Raw genomic sequence first — 13,759 nt, forward strand, 5'->3', positions numbered from 1 at the left:
AAACATAAAAAAATGATATAAATGAGGTGTCGCTGTAATCGTACTGACCCGAAGAATAAAACTGCTTTATCAATTTTACCAAACGCGGAACGGTATAAACGCCTCCCCCAAAAGAAATTCATGAATAGCTGTTTTTTGGTCATTCTGTCTCACAAAAATCGTAATAAAAAGCGATCAAAAAATGTCACGTGCCCGAAAATGTTACCAATAAAAACGTCAACTCGTCCCACAAAAAACAAGACCTCACATGACTCTGTGGACCAAAATATGGAAAAATTATAGCTCTCAAAATGTGGTAACGCAAAAAATATTTTTTGCAATAAAAAGCGTCTTTCAGTGTGTGACGGCTGCCAATCATAAAAATCCGCTAAAAAACCCGCTATAAAAGTAAATCAAACCCCCCTTCATCACCCCCTTAGTTAGGGAAAAATTAAAAAAATGTATTTATTTCCATTTTCCCATTAGGGTTAGGGTTGGGGCTACAGTTAGTTAGGGTTTAGATTACATTTACAGTTGGGAATGGGGTTGGGATTAGGGTTAGGGGTGTGTCTGGGTTAGAGGTGTGGTTAGGGTTACTGTTGGGATTAGGGTTAGGGGTGTGTTTGGATTAGGGTTTCAGTTATAATTGGGGGGTTTCCACTATTTAGGCACATCAGGGGCTCTCCAAAAGCGACATGGCGTCCGATCTCAATTCCAGCCAATTCTGCGTTGAAAAAGTAAAACAGTGCTTCTTCCCTTCTGAGCTCGCCCGTGTGCCCAAACAGGGGTTTACCCCAACATATGGGGTATCAGCGTACTCAGGACAAATAGGACAACAACTGTTTGGGTCCAATTTCTCCTGTTACCCTTGGGAAAATACAAAACTGGGGGCTAAAAAATAATTTTTGTGGGGAAAAAAAAGATTTTTTTATTTTTACGGCTCTGCGTTATAAACTGTAGTGAAACACTTGGGGGTTCAAAGCTCTCACAACACATCTAGATGAGTTCCTTAGGGGGTCTTTCCAAAATGGTGTCTTGTGGGGGGTTTCTACTGTTTAGGTACATTAGGGGCTCTGCAAACGCAATGTGACACCTGCAGACCATTCCATCTAAGTCTGCATTCAAATGGCACTCCTTCCCTTCCGAGCCCTCCCATGCGCCCAAACATTGGTTTCCCCCCACATATGGGGTATCGGCGCACTCAGGACAAATTGGACAACAAATTTTGGGGTCCAATTTCTCCTGTTACCGTCGGGAAAATACAAAACTGGGGGCTAAAAAATAATTTTTGTGGGAAAAATTTTGTTTTATTTTTACGGCTCTCCATTATAAACTTCTGTGAAGCCCTTGGTGGGTCAAAGCACTCACCACACATCTAGATATGTTCCATAGGGGGTCTACTTTCCAAAATGGTGTCACTTGTGAGGGGTTTCTACTATTTAGGTACATTAGGGGCTCTGCAAACGCAACATGGCGTCTCATCTCAATTCCTGTAAATTTTGCATTGAAAAGTCAAACGGCGCTCCTTCCTTTCCGAGCTCTCCCATCCGCCCAAACAGTGGTTTACCCCCACATTTGGGGTATAAGCGTACTCAGGACAAATTGTACAACAACTTTTGGGGTCCAATTTCTTCTCTTACCCTTGGAAAAATAAAAAATTGGGGGCGAAAAGATAGTTTTTGTGAAAAAATATGATTTTTTTTATTTTTACGGTTCTACATTATAAACTTCTGTGAAGCACTTGGTGGGTCAAAGTGCTCACCACACCTCTAGATAAGTTCCTTAGGGGGTCTACTTTCCAAAATCGTGTCACTTGTGGGGGGTTTCAATGTTTAGGCACATCAGGGGCTCTCCAAACGAAACATGGCGTCCCATCTCAATTCCAGTCAATTTTGCATTGAAAAGTCAAATGGCGCTCCTTCGCTTCCAAGCTGTGCCATGCGCCCAAACAGTGGTTTACCCCCACATGTGGGGTATTGGCGTACTCAGGACAAATTGTACAACAATGTTTGAGGTCCCTTTTCTCCTGTTACCCTTGGTAAAATAAAAAAAATTGGAGCTGAATTAAATTTTTTGTGAAAAAAAGTTGAATGTTCATTTTTATTTAAACATTCAAAAAATTCCTGTTAAGCACCAGAAGGGTTAATAAACTTCTTGAATGTGGTTTTGAGCATCTTGAGGGGTGTAGTTTTTAGAATGGTGTCACACTTGGGTATTTTCTATCATATAGACCCCTCAAAATGACTTCAAATGAGATGTGGTCCCTAAAAAAAAAAATGGTGTTGTAAAAATGGGAAATTGCTGGTCAACTTTTAACCCTTATAACTCCCTAACAAAAAAAAATTTTGTTTCCAAAATTGTGCTGATGTAAAGTAGACATGTGGGAAATGTTACTTATTAAGTATTTTGTGTGACATATCTCTGTGATTTAATTGCATAAAAATTCAAAGTTGGAAAATTGCGACATTTTCATAATTTTCGCCAAATTTCCATTTTTTTTCACAAATAAACGCAGGTACTATCAAAGAATTTTTACCATTGTCATGAAGTACAATATGTCACTAGAAAACAATGTCAGATTCACTGGGATCCGTTGAAGCGTTCCAGAGTTATAACCTCATAAAGGGACAGTGGTCAGAATTGTAAAAATTGGCCCGGTCCATAACGTGCAAACCACCCTTGGGGGTAAAGGGGTTAAAAACTCATCTGCTTTGCTGGCACTGTTTTATTTGCAAAAAATCCACACCAAATACTCAGGCTGTGTGCACACGTTCAGGATTTCTTGTGGGTTTTTTTGCATAGCTTATTCAGTAAATTAGATAATTTGCTTGAATTTTATGTCAAATTTTTTTTTGCAGAGTGGTGGTAATAACTGCAGAGTCAAACCACAACTATGACTTTACTTCCTACGTTGCTGGTGAAATCTTAATGTACTTTTGGGCAAGGTTTTAACAAAACAGTGTATGGGGTGGGAAAAAAAATGAAAAGCTCTCCAAACAGTCGTTTCTTTACCATTTTTCCATCTTTTTGAGTCCTGTTTGGCTGCGGAGCTGCTGCACTTTTGTGCTCTTGTTTTCGGAGTCCTATCAATGGAACTACTCCACTGATTTGAATTGCAGATTTCGGCGTAGCTTACTGCTGCTCTCTGGGCGTATCCTGTGCCTTTTGCTATAGGGAAAATAGGTTTCTGCCTTGACACGCACTTGAGGGAAAAATGTGTTAAATTGATGGCTATGCCGTCCCAGTTAAAATAAGACCAATGTAATTTCTCGTCTGATGCCTGAACATGGGAATGCGTGTAACCTGCCTGTGCAGATCTCGGCATGCCTCTCACCGGGGTGTATGGATGCTGTGGTTACACCGCCTCTGTGCTGGAGGTTTTCTGATTCTCGTATTGGTGCAAACATGGGAAAACAATGTTCACGGATACTTTGTTGTTGAGCAGGTGGAGCTGTACTGGTCTATAAAGTAATAGGTGAGAATAGTCACAGTATCGGACTACTATGCAGCATGGTAGAAACCCTGGGACTTAAGGGTTGTCCACTTTTCAGGACACTTGTTTTTTAATGCGTGTAATGGGTGCTAACAATTATTTTTTTTCAATTGGGTTTTATTTCAAACATTTTTTGCATAGTTTGCCTTCTATAGCCCCTGGGTTGCGCTGTAGCTGGCAACAGAACGTGTTCACAGAGAATCCGTCCGAGAGCTCGCTAATGACCTCTGGGGAGGGTTGGAACATTTCTGTTTTTTTCTGAGCTCCTCTCAACTGATTTATGACCACAGACCATGTTACTGGTGAATGTGCAGGGAAAACCTGTAAAAGCCAAATGGTGCAGCGTTCTTAGTGAAATCCCAATTGTCGGAAAAGATTTGGGCCCAAAGGATGATAACAGAGAAATGGTCTGTGGTCACCCCATGCTGAACCACACCTATAAATACCATGTCTCTGTTCTCATCCTTTTTGACTGTTTTGGTCACTTTTGCATTTTGTAATTGATCTCACCCCTATAGGTACAGTACAGTAGCATGAGGCGGTGTCTACAATCCACAGAAATTGCTCAGGTAGTGCAGCTCATTCAGGATGGTACATCAATGCGAGCTGTGGCAAGAAGGGTAGCTGTGTCTGTCCGCACAGTTTCCAGAGCATGGAGGAGATACTAGGAACGTGGAGGGGGCCATAGGAGGGCAACAACCCAGCAGCAGGACCGCTGCCTCCTCCTTTGTGCAAGGAGGAACAGGAGGAGCTGTGCCAGAGCCTTGCAAAATGACCTCCAGCAGGCCACTAACATCCATGTATCTGCTCAAACTGTCAGAAACAGACTCCGAGAGGGTGGTCTGAGGGCTTGACATCCACAAGTGAATGTTGAGCTTACAGCCAAACACCGTGCAGGACGCTTGGCATTTGCCACAGAACGCCAGGACTGTCAAAGTCGCCACTGGCGCCCTGTGCTCTTCACAGATGAAAGCAGGTTCACACTGAGCACAAGTGACAGACGTGACAGAGTCTGGAGACGCCGTGGAGAGCGATTTGCTGCCTGCAACATCCTTCAGCATGACCGGTTTGGCATTGGGTCAGTAATGGTGTGGGGTGGCATTTCTTTGGAGGGCCGCACAGCCCTCCATGTGCTCGCCAGAGGTAGCCTGACTGCCATTAGGTACCGAGATGAGATCCTCAGACCCCTTGTGAGACCATATGCTGGTGCGGTTGGCCTGGGTTCCTCCTAATGCAGGACAATGCCAGACCTCATGTGGGTCGAGTGAGTCAGCAGTTCCTGCAAGATGAAGGCATTGATGCTATAGACTATCCTGAATCCAATTGACTACATCTGAGATATAAGGTCTCGTTCCATCCACCAGCTCCCCATATATTTAAATCAAAAGAAATGAAATAAATATATTTTTAGTGTCTTAATGTGGTGTGTGTGTGTAATAAATATATATATTTTATTACGCGCACACAGCTCATAAAATGAAAAAAGAACATTATAACACTAAAAAAATAAAATATTTTATTTTGCTTTACTACACCTGACTTATTCATAGAGAATAAAAAATCATATTTAAAATAAACATAATACAATGTTATTTTAAAAATATATATAATACAGCTGTGTAAAATAAATGGTTATGCCTTTGGTAATCACATGGAGGGAAGAAAACAAAACTGAGTACAGTAAGATTGAGGTTTTTACTTGCATGCAGTTTTTGAGCCGAAGTCAGGAGTGAATCCAAAAAAAGGGGGTGTAAAGAAGCTTTTCTGTAGTGTATCCACTCCTATGTGTGGAACAAAACCTACCACAAGACCATTCATCTATCCGGATATAGAAGTTTTTGTCCTATTCCTAATGTACCAGGATGGTGTGATCATCTTATCCTGAAGGGTTATTTCATGGATAATTTTTTTTTTTTTTTATGCTTAATATTCTACAGCTTAACAGTACGTGCGCAAGATCAGGAATTGCTGCGGTTTTGACGCTGCGTATATATGCAGCATCAAAACCGCAGCTGCCAGGTGGTACAGCATAGCGGATGGATATGCGTAGACGCTCGCGGAGACTGACACGTGGCGCGTCTTTCAGGACCGCAGAACGCTTGTATATTTCATCTATATCTTCTAGATAATTGTATAAGCTGCAAACTATACATGTCATATAGATAGAGCAATGTCTAAATCTGTATGATAAGGCGCAGCTTCATTATCTGGATAGAAATGTCTCTGGACATTCTCCGAAAGGGAGAGTTCAGATTTCTGATTTCTACAATGTGGAGTGTTCTTCTTATTTGTTCCTGGAGATGTGACATGGTGTTGGGCTGTTTATGAGATTCACCGGTGCTTAGTTTCTGCTCAATGGTCACCCGGGGGAGTGTTTTTGCTTATTTTTGGGGGGTTTCCCCAGGGCGTGAGAAGTCTGCAGGATATTTTTCTCACGTCTGTCCAATGTGAAATATTTCATACATGTATTAATATTGTATGACACCGTTATCTTGCTTTTTCTTTGCGGTATGTGTAACATGTTTTCTTGACATTTCGTACATGCAAGCACATTCCTATACTTTGTACAAACACCTCCGGGCCGATTATGTTCCCCTCCCCACTATGCAGAATGTTTTCTGATCGTGTGCAATTGGATAAATGATGGAACGACTAATATCACTCGCTATTACTGAAGTAGAGCGTGGGAGGCATAGTGTTATGTGGTGGGTATTGCTTCTGACCTGGTCATGGCGATGATGGATTGTGACAGTCTAGGCCAATATCTGCCCCTTATGGTCTTTAATTTGTATATCTTCAGTTCTGGGACCCAGAAGAAACATGTGGGACAGTATCTCCTGCACCTTGGCGCAAATGTCAACTGTGATTGACGGCCACACTGCTGCACCAAATCCGTAAAATGTCGTAAATGCAGCAGATTGTCTTCAGAGGCTCACACTAAAATATGCAGTAGCAATCTTTTTCCGATTACTGCATTTTTATTGCTTCTTTATTTATTTATTATTAGTGTTTTCACTGAGTCTAGTGATTGGTTGCAGCGGTCATGTGCGCTGTGGTCCTGATGTGACCGCTGCAGCCTGTAAACGGTCATCGGCGGCTGGAGCGGGGGAGAGCGAGTATTCCTGAACTTGTTAATTCTTAACATCCACAAGCCTACGGGCTGAACACAACGTTGAGACGTAAAGATCAGATTCTCATTCACAGACATTTCTGTAGCTAAAGTGCCACTTATAAATGTACAAAGCTCGTCAATAGTGACTGCCCGGGGGGCCACATGTCTGACCTGCTACACATTTTCGGGCATACAGGAATATAGTCCACTAGTAGAAAGGAGTGTTAATGTAGCTAAATGTTAGAAAAGTTAAGATGTTTATTTATGAATATAAACCTTATAATAAAAAACAAATTGATTAAATATTACAGAACGAACAGTTCTCTTGCATACGGTTGAGAAGTATGCCCGGTATGGCAGCATGTATGGTGGTCCGTCCTCCACCGATCATACGTTGATGACACCATTTATTATAGGCAAACGAGTGTCATTTTTGGACCCTCCACCCTTCAAGGTCACTGAGGTCAAGTCTCACAGGTTAAATAGAGATGTGTAAATTATAGTAGCAGCTGTAAGGTTTTATTAGCTGACGAGTACTTTTTTTTTTTTTTTTTTTTTTCAATGTTCCTATAAACCGGATCTCTTTCCTGTAATTTCATGGTGCCATTTTTTACAACTGCTGCTCCTAAAGAAATTGCATAAAGGCCTGCCATAGAATGGTAAAAAAAAAATCGGACAGCGCGGTGGCTCAGTGGTTAGCACTGTTGCTTTGCAGCAGGGTTCAAATCCCACCAAGGACAACATCTGCAAAGAGTTTGTATGTTCTCTCCGTGTTTGCGTGGGTTTCCTCCGGGTTCTCCGGTTTCCTCCCACATTCCAAAGACATACTGATAGGGAATCTAGATTGTGAGCCCCATTGGGGACAGTGATGATAATGAAAAGTTATGAAGAACTAATGGCGCTACATAAGCAAGGCATAATAAATAGAAAATCATAAAGCCGCAGTCCATGCGCGATCCCGTCCTGCAATGTGTTGTCACGCTGAGTTTTTATTATTGTAACGCTTCGATTCCCTGTTTCCCCAGTCACTTTGGTTGTAGTTGCTTTCCTGTCTGTATACGCCAGTAGACTTATGTCACCGTCCATCATCCACCTCTAATTACCATACCTATCGTACATACTCCTCTATGCACCACCATATTTGTGCTGGGTGTACCAAGCTTTGTCTGATGTCATCTTTGATTATTAGTTGATTTTTCTCCTCGTCGCCACTATAAACAGCATTACCTAACAAGTCGTCTTCTTCTCGTCCCGTTCTCCTCCCCCCGTGACCGCTCCCTGTGAAACGAGACATGTGATTTTCTCCATGGAACCTGTATTTCTGGTTTTTGGTGTAGCGTAGCTGATGCAATTAGATTTGACTTCTTCCAGGGGGAGGTTACACATGACTAGTCGTTAAATCATATTAATAGCCATGTGTATTTAGGTTCAGGGTACAAGACGTGTTGTGACCAAGATGTCACCCCCAAATTTGAAAAGCATTTTTGCCCTGAAGGCTGTTGTATTTCCATTGGAAAGAGGCTGACTTTAGTTTGTACCACTGGTAAAGTACACGCTGCACCTTCTTCAGGAACTCTGCCGTCCAAAGGCAATTTACTCGCCCAACACAGCGCACGTTGTTTCTCTCTCACCCGGACTATGGCTTCCCAAGGAAAATCCGAGAAAAAAATGTTTGGTTTTTATTGTGCACTTTGGTTGGGTGGAGGTTTCTTGGAAACATATAATCTCTTCACTCACCATTATATTAACCTAGATTTCCTATCAGTATGTCTTTGGAGTGTGGGAGGAAACTGGAGAACCTGGAGGAAACCCACGCAAACCGGGAGAGCATGCAAACTCCTTGCATATGTTGTCCTTGGTGGGATTATGAACCCAAGACCCCAGAGCTGCAAAGCAACTGTGCTAACCACTGAGTCACTGAACATATGCCAGACTTGGAGTCTACATATTTATCTTGGCAACCCAAATGTGTATGGAGACCTCCAAACTGTCGCCCAACAGATGTCGGGGGACATAAGGATCAGGAGGGTGGAATTGAATTGTCTGATTCTCCTGCTTTACGTAGATATGCTGCTTCCCAATAAGTCTGACAAGGGCTCTCTCATAGAAGGCACAGGAGTGTTCAACCAAGTCTACATTCCTGTGTCTGGGGAATTTGGAAGAGATGGCCGTCAGTCAAGACATAGTTTGACCTACAGTTAGCTGTCAACCAGACGCTCCTACACGTGCACGTTGGTCTCGGTTGAATGTGCATGTGTTCTCAATGAGAAGTATGGAATAAACCTCTCCTGACAGACACCGCCAATAGCCTCTCTCCTCCTATCAAAACCCTCAACATCTGCTGTACGTGGAAAGTCAGGGCACCCCCATACTTGTTACCCCGTATCAGAAACTGCATCCATATGAATAAGAGCATGCCTGTGCTATATGATATCTGTATGGCCTGCCTACAACAGCAACAGAGTGAATACGATTTTGCCTAATCTCCTCCATTCTTTAAAAAAAAAAAAAAAAATGCACATGAAATCTGGAGGTAAAATTGGTCGAAAAATACATGTCTCCCGGTAGAAAAATAAAAAGTATAATGTGCCCCCCCCCCCCCCAGGCGTCACCTTGGCATCTTTGCCTTGTCCTCTGCTGGACTCCATACAAACAGGATGGCGTCTCCGTATTGTTACAGATTCTCTATACGTTCCTCTCCAGTATATCGCTCACCTGGTGGGGTTGTGCGGTGGGCTAGTGATGGTGATTTGGAAACCACGAGCTGGTGCCTTCAGCCCTCCTGGTGCGGTTCGCTCCAGTCCAAACCTGCATCTCTGGACAGGTGCTGCCCAATCTTGAGCACTGCCTGCGTGAAGACCCCACTGTGTCCAATAAACAGAGTTAATCAACAAAAGCTACAAAAATGACAAAAAGGTGAACCAAATATAGACTATACGGTGTAAACAATCAATAGAAGAATAGGTATTCCCAAGATGAAGAAATTAAATATTGGTAACTGATGAGCGCAATCCTGGAATATACTATCAAGTCAAGTATTACATAGTGTGAAACACTCTCCTAAAATCACATAGATGGTAAATTCTCAGTGTGATGTGGTACCTCCATAGCAGGTGTCCTAATACGCGTTTCACCCTGCTTCATCTGGGGGCATCCGTTTCACCCTGCTTCATCTGGGGGCATCCTTCCCTTCCCCTATGAAGCAGGGTGAAACGTCTGTCTCCGGTCTTATCCATTAACTAAGACTTGTACAGTTCTAGATTTTATAGTAGTTTTTTTTTTATCTAAGTTCTCAAATATCAATTGCTTAAATGGCTTTAATGGTAGGAAAGATACAGCGCTTGTCTTATATTTTCTGATTTTTATTTCCTTCTAAGAAATTTTATATATTAAGTTATTTCTTCTCTTTACAACTCTACAGATGAACGTGAAGCAGTCCAAAAGAAAACATTTACCAAATGGGTCAATTCTCACCTTGCCCGCGTCACTTGTAGGATCTCTGATCTGTACAATGACCTGCGAGATGGAAGGATGCTGATCCGACTTTTGGAAGTACTCTCTGGAGAACAGCTGGTGAGTGGATCAATGAACGACAACTACTCATGTCTGCTCACAAGATTCTTTTTTAGCAATTAAAGGGGGATTTGCACTGAAAAATATATCAAGGGACCATGGTAACAAATTAAGGATTGTCCAAAGTGTCTCCTAACTGGAACCCCCTACTTGCATTCTGGGCGAAACCAGGCAGTCTTTCATTTTACAGCAGCACCACCACAGGGAAAATGAAGCATTGCATTCAAAATAATGGGTTTTCTCTGTAATACAGGATTGGTCCTCCAAGAGCAAAAGACACTTTTTGTAGCGTCTCTCCCTTCTGGCCTGAACATGGCACCCTATGTAAACCGGGAAACCTACTTGTAGGCAATTACTGCTACTAGTTTTCCTATAACGATGGTCACTAGATCCTAAATCTGTGATCCATATTTTCTATCTTGAGATGCAAAAAAAATTATGCACTTAACAGTAAAAAATATATAATAGATTCTGTTGTAAACTGTAGAAATTTCCTACATTTTAAGTGATGTGAGCAGATGGAGGGCAGATGTGCCATTAAGGTGTATAGGAAAGCGTGATGACACCTATAGGGCCATGTTGGTTGTCACGTACTGAATGGCTGCATGCATGTTCAACACCTCAACAAAATGTGCAATATATGTACATTTCCTGGAGATTTATAGATTTTGGAGAAATTCTGTTTTGCAATTACACCCACCAACACAATGCAGGATAAATACTCCGGATGATGGATTGCCATGAATTAACACATGTGGAATTATATACTTAATTTCAGTTGTTTCACACTTTTTTGTTATGTCTTATATTCTAGGTTCTTCAAAGTAGCCTCCTTTTGCTTGGATGACTGCTTTGTACATTCTTGGCATTCTCTTGATGAGCTTCAAGAGGTAGTCACCGGGAATGGTCTTCCAACAATCTTGAAGGAGTTCCCAGAGATGCTTAGCACTTGTTGGCCCTTTTGCCTTCACTCTGCGGCCCAGCTCACCCCAAACCATCTCGATTGGGTTCAGGTCTGGTGACTGTGGAGGCCAGGTCATCTGGCGTAGCACCCCATCACTCTCCTTCTTGGTCAAATAGCCCTTACACAGCCTGGAGGTGTGTTTGGGGTCATTGTCCTGTTGAAAAATAAATGATGGTCCAACTAAACGCAAACCGGATGGAATAGCATGCTGCTACGAGATGCTGTGGTACTCATGCTAGTTCAGTATGCCTTCAATTTTGAATAAATCCCCAACAGTGTCACCAGCAAAGCACCCCCACACCATCACACCTCCTCCTCCATGCTTCACGGTGGGGACCAGGCATGTAGAGTCCATCCGTTCACCTTTTCTGCGTCGCACAAAGACACGGTGGTTGGAACCAAAGATCTCAAATTTAAACTCATCAGACCAAAGCACAGATTTCCACTGGTCTAATGTCCATTCCTTGGGTTCTTTAGTCCATACAAGTCTCTTCTGCTTGTTGCCTGTCCTTAGCAGTGGTTTCCTACAGCTATGTGTACAAAGTCTCCTCTTAACACTTGTTGTAGAGATGTGTCTGCTGCTAGACCTCTGTGTGGCATTGACCTGGTCTCTAATCTGAGCTGCTGTTAACCTGCGATTTCTGAGGCTGGTGACTCGGATAAACTTATCCTCAGAAGCAGAGATGACTCTTGGTCTTCCTTTCCTGGGGCGCTCCTCATGTGAGCCAGTTTCTTTGTAGCACTTGATGGTTTTTGCCACTGCACTTGGGGACACTTTAAAAGTTTGCCCAATTTTTCGGACTGACTGACCTTCATTTCTTAAAGTAATGATGGCCACTCGTTTTTCTTTACTTAGCTGCTTTTTTTCTTGCCATAATACAAATTCTAACAGTCTATTCAGTAGGACTATCAGCTGTGTATCCACCGGACTTCTGCACAACACAACTGATGGTCCCAACCCCATTTATAAGGCAAGAAATCCCAATTATTGAACCTGACAGGGCACACCTGTGAAGTGAAAACCATTCCCGGTGACTACCTCTTGAATCTCATCAAGAGAATGCCAAGAGTGTGCAAAGCAGTCATCAAAGCAAAAGGTGGCTACTTTGAAGAACCTAGAATATAAGACATAACAAAAGGTGTGAAACAAATGAAATTAAGTATATAATTCCACATGTGTTAAATCATAGTTTTGATGCCTACAGTGTGAATGTACAATTTTCATAGTCATGAAAATACAGAAAAATCTCTAAATGAGTGTCCAAGCAAACTTCTGTGTGTATGTATATGTATGTATGTATATGTATATGTATATATATATATATATATATATATATATATATATATATATATATATATATATATATATTATTTTATAATTATATGTATATATGTCCAGCAGCGAAAATGTAGTGTAACTTCTGCAGCAGACATTGCAAGCGAATTTCAAGCTTCGCCTTGGCTGCAGCATTCATGTGACGGATGGCCGTGATCTTATCACTGCAGGAATCACTGGAGCGTTGATGCTGGAGTGAAAAGGGATCGGTGTGTTATTCTAGATTAATACCTGCTGTTGGACGAACTATTAAACCTCCACTCCACCCAAAAAAAGACAAACATAAAACAGTTTACAGAGCTTAATATTACTGTTTTTTTGTTATTGGGTTGTAAAAATGCAATCTTCATAGTTAGATAAATGACAATTCTGCATTCAAGGATGATCTGTATTTCCATTTTTGGCCAATTTTCAGAAGTATAGGTTCCAAAGATATACTGATAGGGAATTTAGATTGTGAGCCCCATCGGGGACAGCGATGATAATGTGTGTAAAGCGCTGCGGAATATGTTAGCGCTATATAAAAATAAAGATTATTATTTATTATTAAATATTAACAATTTTCCCATATTGTCAGGCCCCATGACTCCCATATTTTACATGAAGGGTGGATCTTACTTGGTGCAATTTTTGTTTTGATAGTTTTACACTGGGATTTAAATTTATCCTCGAGATCAAATATGTATACATGAGATGACATGGGTGTATGATCTCTATCCTTGATCAAGCTGAGGCTTCTGTGTTAGGCTAGGTTCACATTGTGTTAACGGTCTGCTGTTAATGCAAGTGCCGACATGACATCGCGCTAGCGCAGATAGAGCTAGCAGATGCTCTATCTGCGCTAGCAGTGACGGACCCGGAAACACTGCAGTCCGCGTCTCAGGGTCCGTCACTCAATGACGGCACATCGCTAGCACTCGCCCATTTTGGGCATGCGCTAGCGATGCGTCCGATATTGGGCTCAATGGCGGCATTAACGGACTGCGTTACGCCGCTGTGTAACGTAGTCCGCCTAATGGACGCATAAAACGCAGTATGAACCTAGCCTTAATGGATGACAAATAAATAAATAAATGAAAGCCAGCATGTCCAAAGTAGCCCGTCACATACACTCTATGGACGAAAGTATTGGAATATACAGTCATGGCCAAAAGTATTGACACTCCCTGCAATTCTGTTAGAGAATACTAATTTTCTTCCTGAAAATGATTGCAAACACAAATTATTTGGTATTATTATCTTCATTTAATTTGTCTTAAATGAAAAAACACACAGAATTGTCCTAAAGCCAAATTGGATATA

The 13,759-nt window shown here is 41.8% G+C and overlaps 1 protein-coding gene across 2 annotated transcripts in view; it reads left to right on the plus strand.

The window, feature by feature from the left end:
• Nucleotides 1-13,759, plus strand: part of SPTBN2 (spectrin beta, non-erythrocytic 2) — a 151,616-nt gene that overhangs the window by 99,252 nt on the left and 38,605 nt on the right. For both annotated transcript variants that reach the window (XM_069739881.1, XM_069739882.1), the window contains one exon: nt 10,006-10,157. In XM_069739881.1, the coding sequence (XP_069595982.1) occupies nt 10,006-10,157 (152 nt within the window). The remainder of the gene's footprint in view (nt 1-10,005; nt 10,158-13,759) is intronic.

The sequence above is a fragment of the Ranitomeya imitator genome, chromosome 9, assembly GCF_032444005.1.
Source record: "Ranitomeya imitator isolate aRanImi1 chromosome 9, aRanImi1.pri, whole genome shotgun sequence".
Taxonomy (NCBI): Eukaryota; Metazoa; Chordata; class Amphibia; order Anura; family Dendrobatidae; genus Ranitomeya; species Ranitomeya imitator.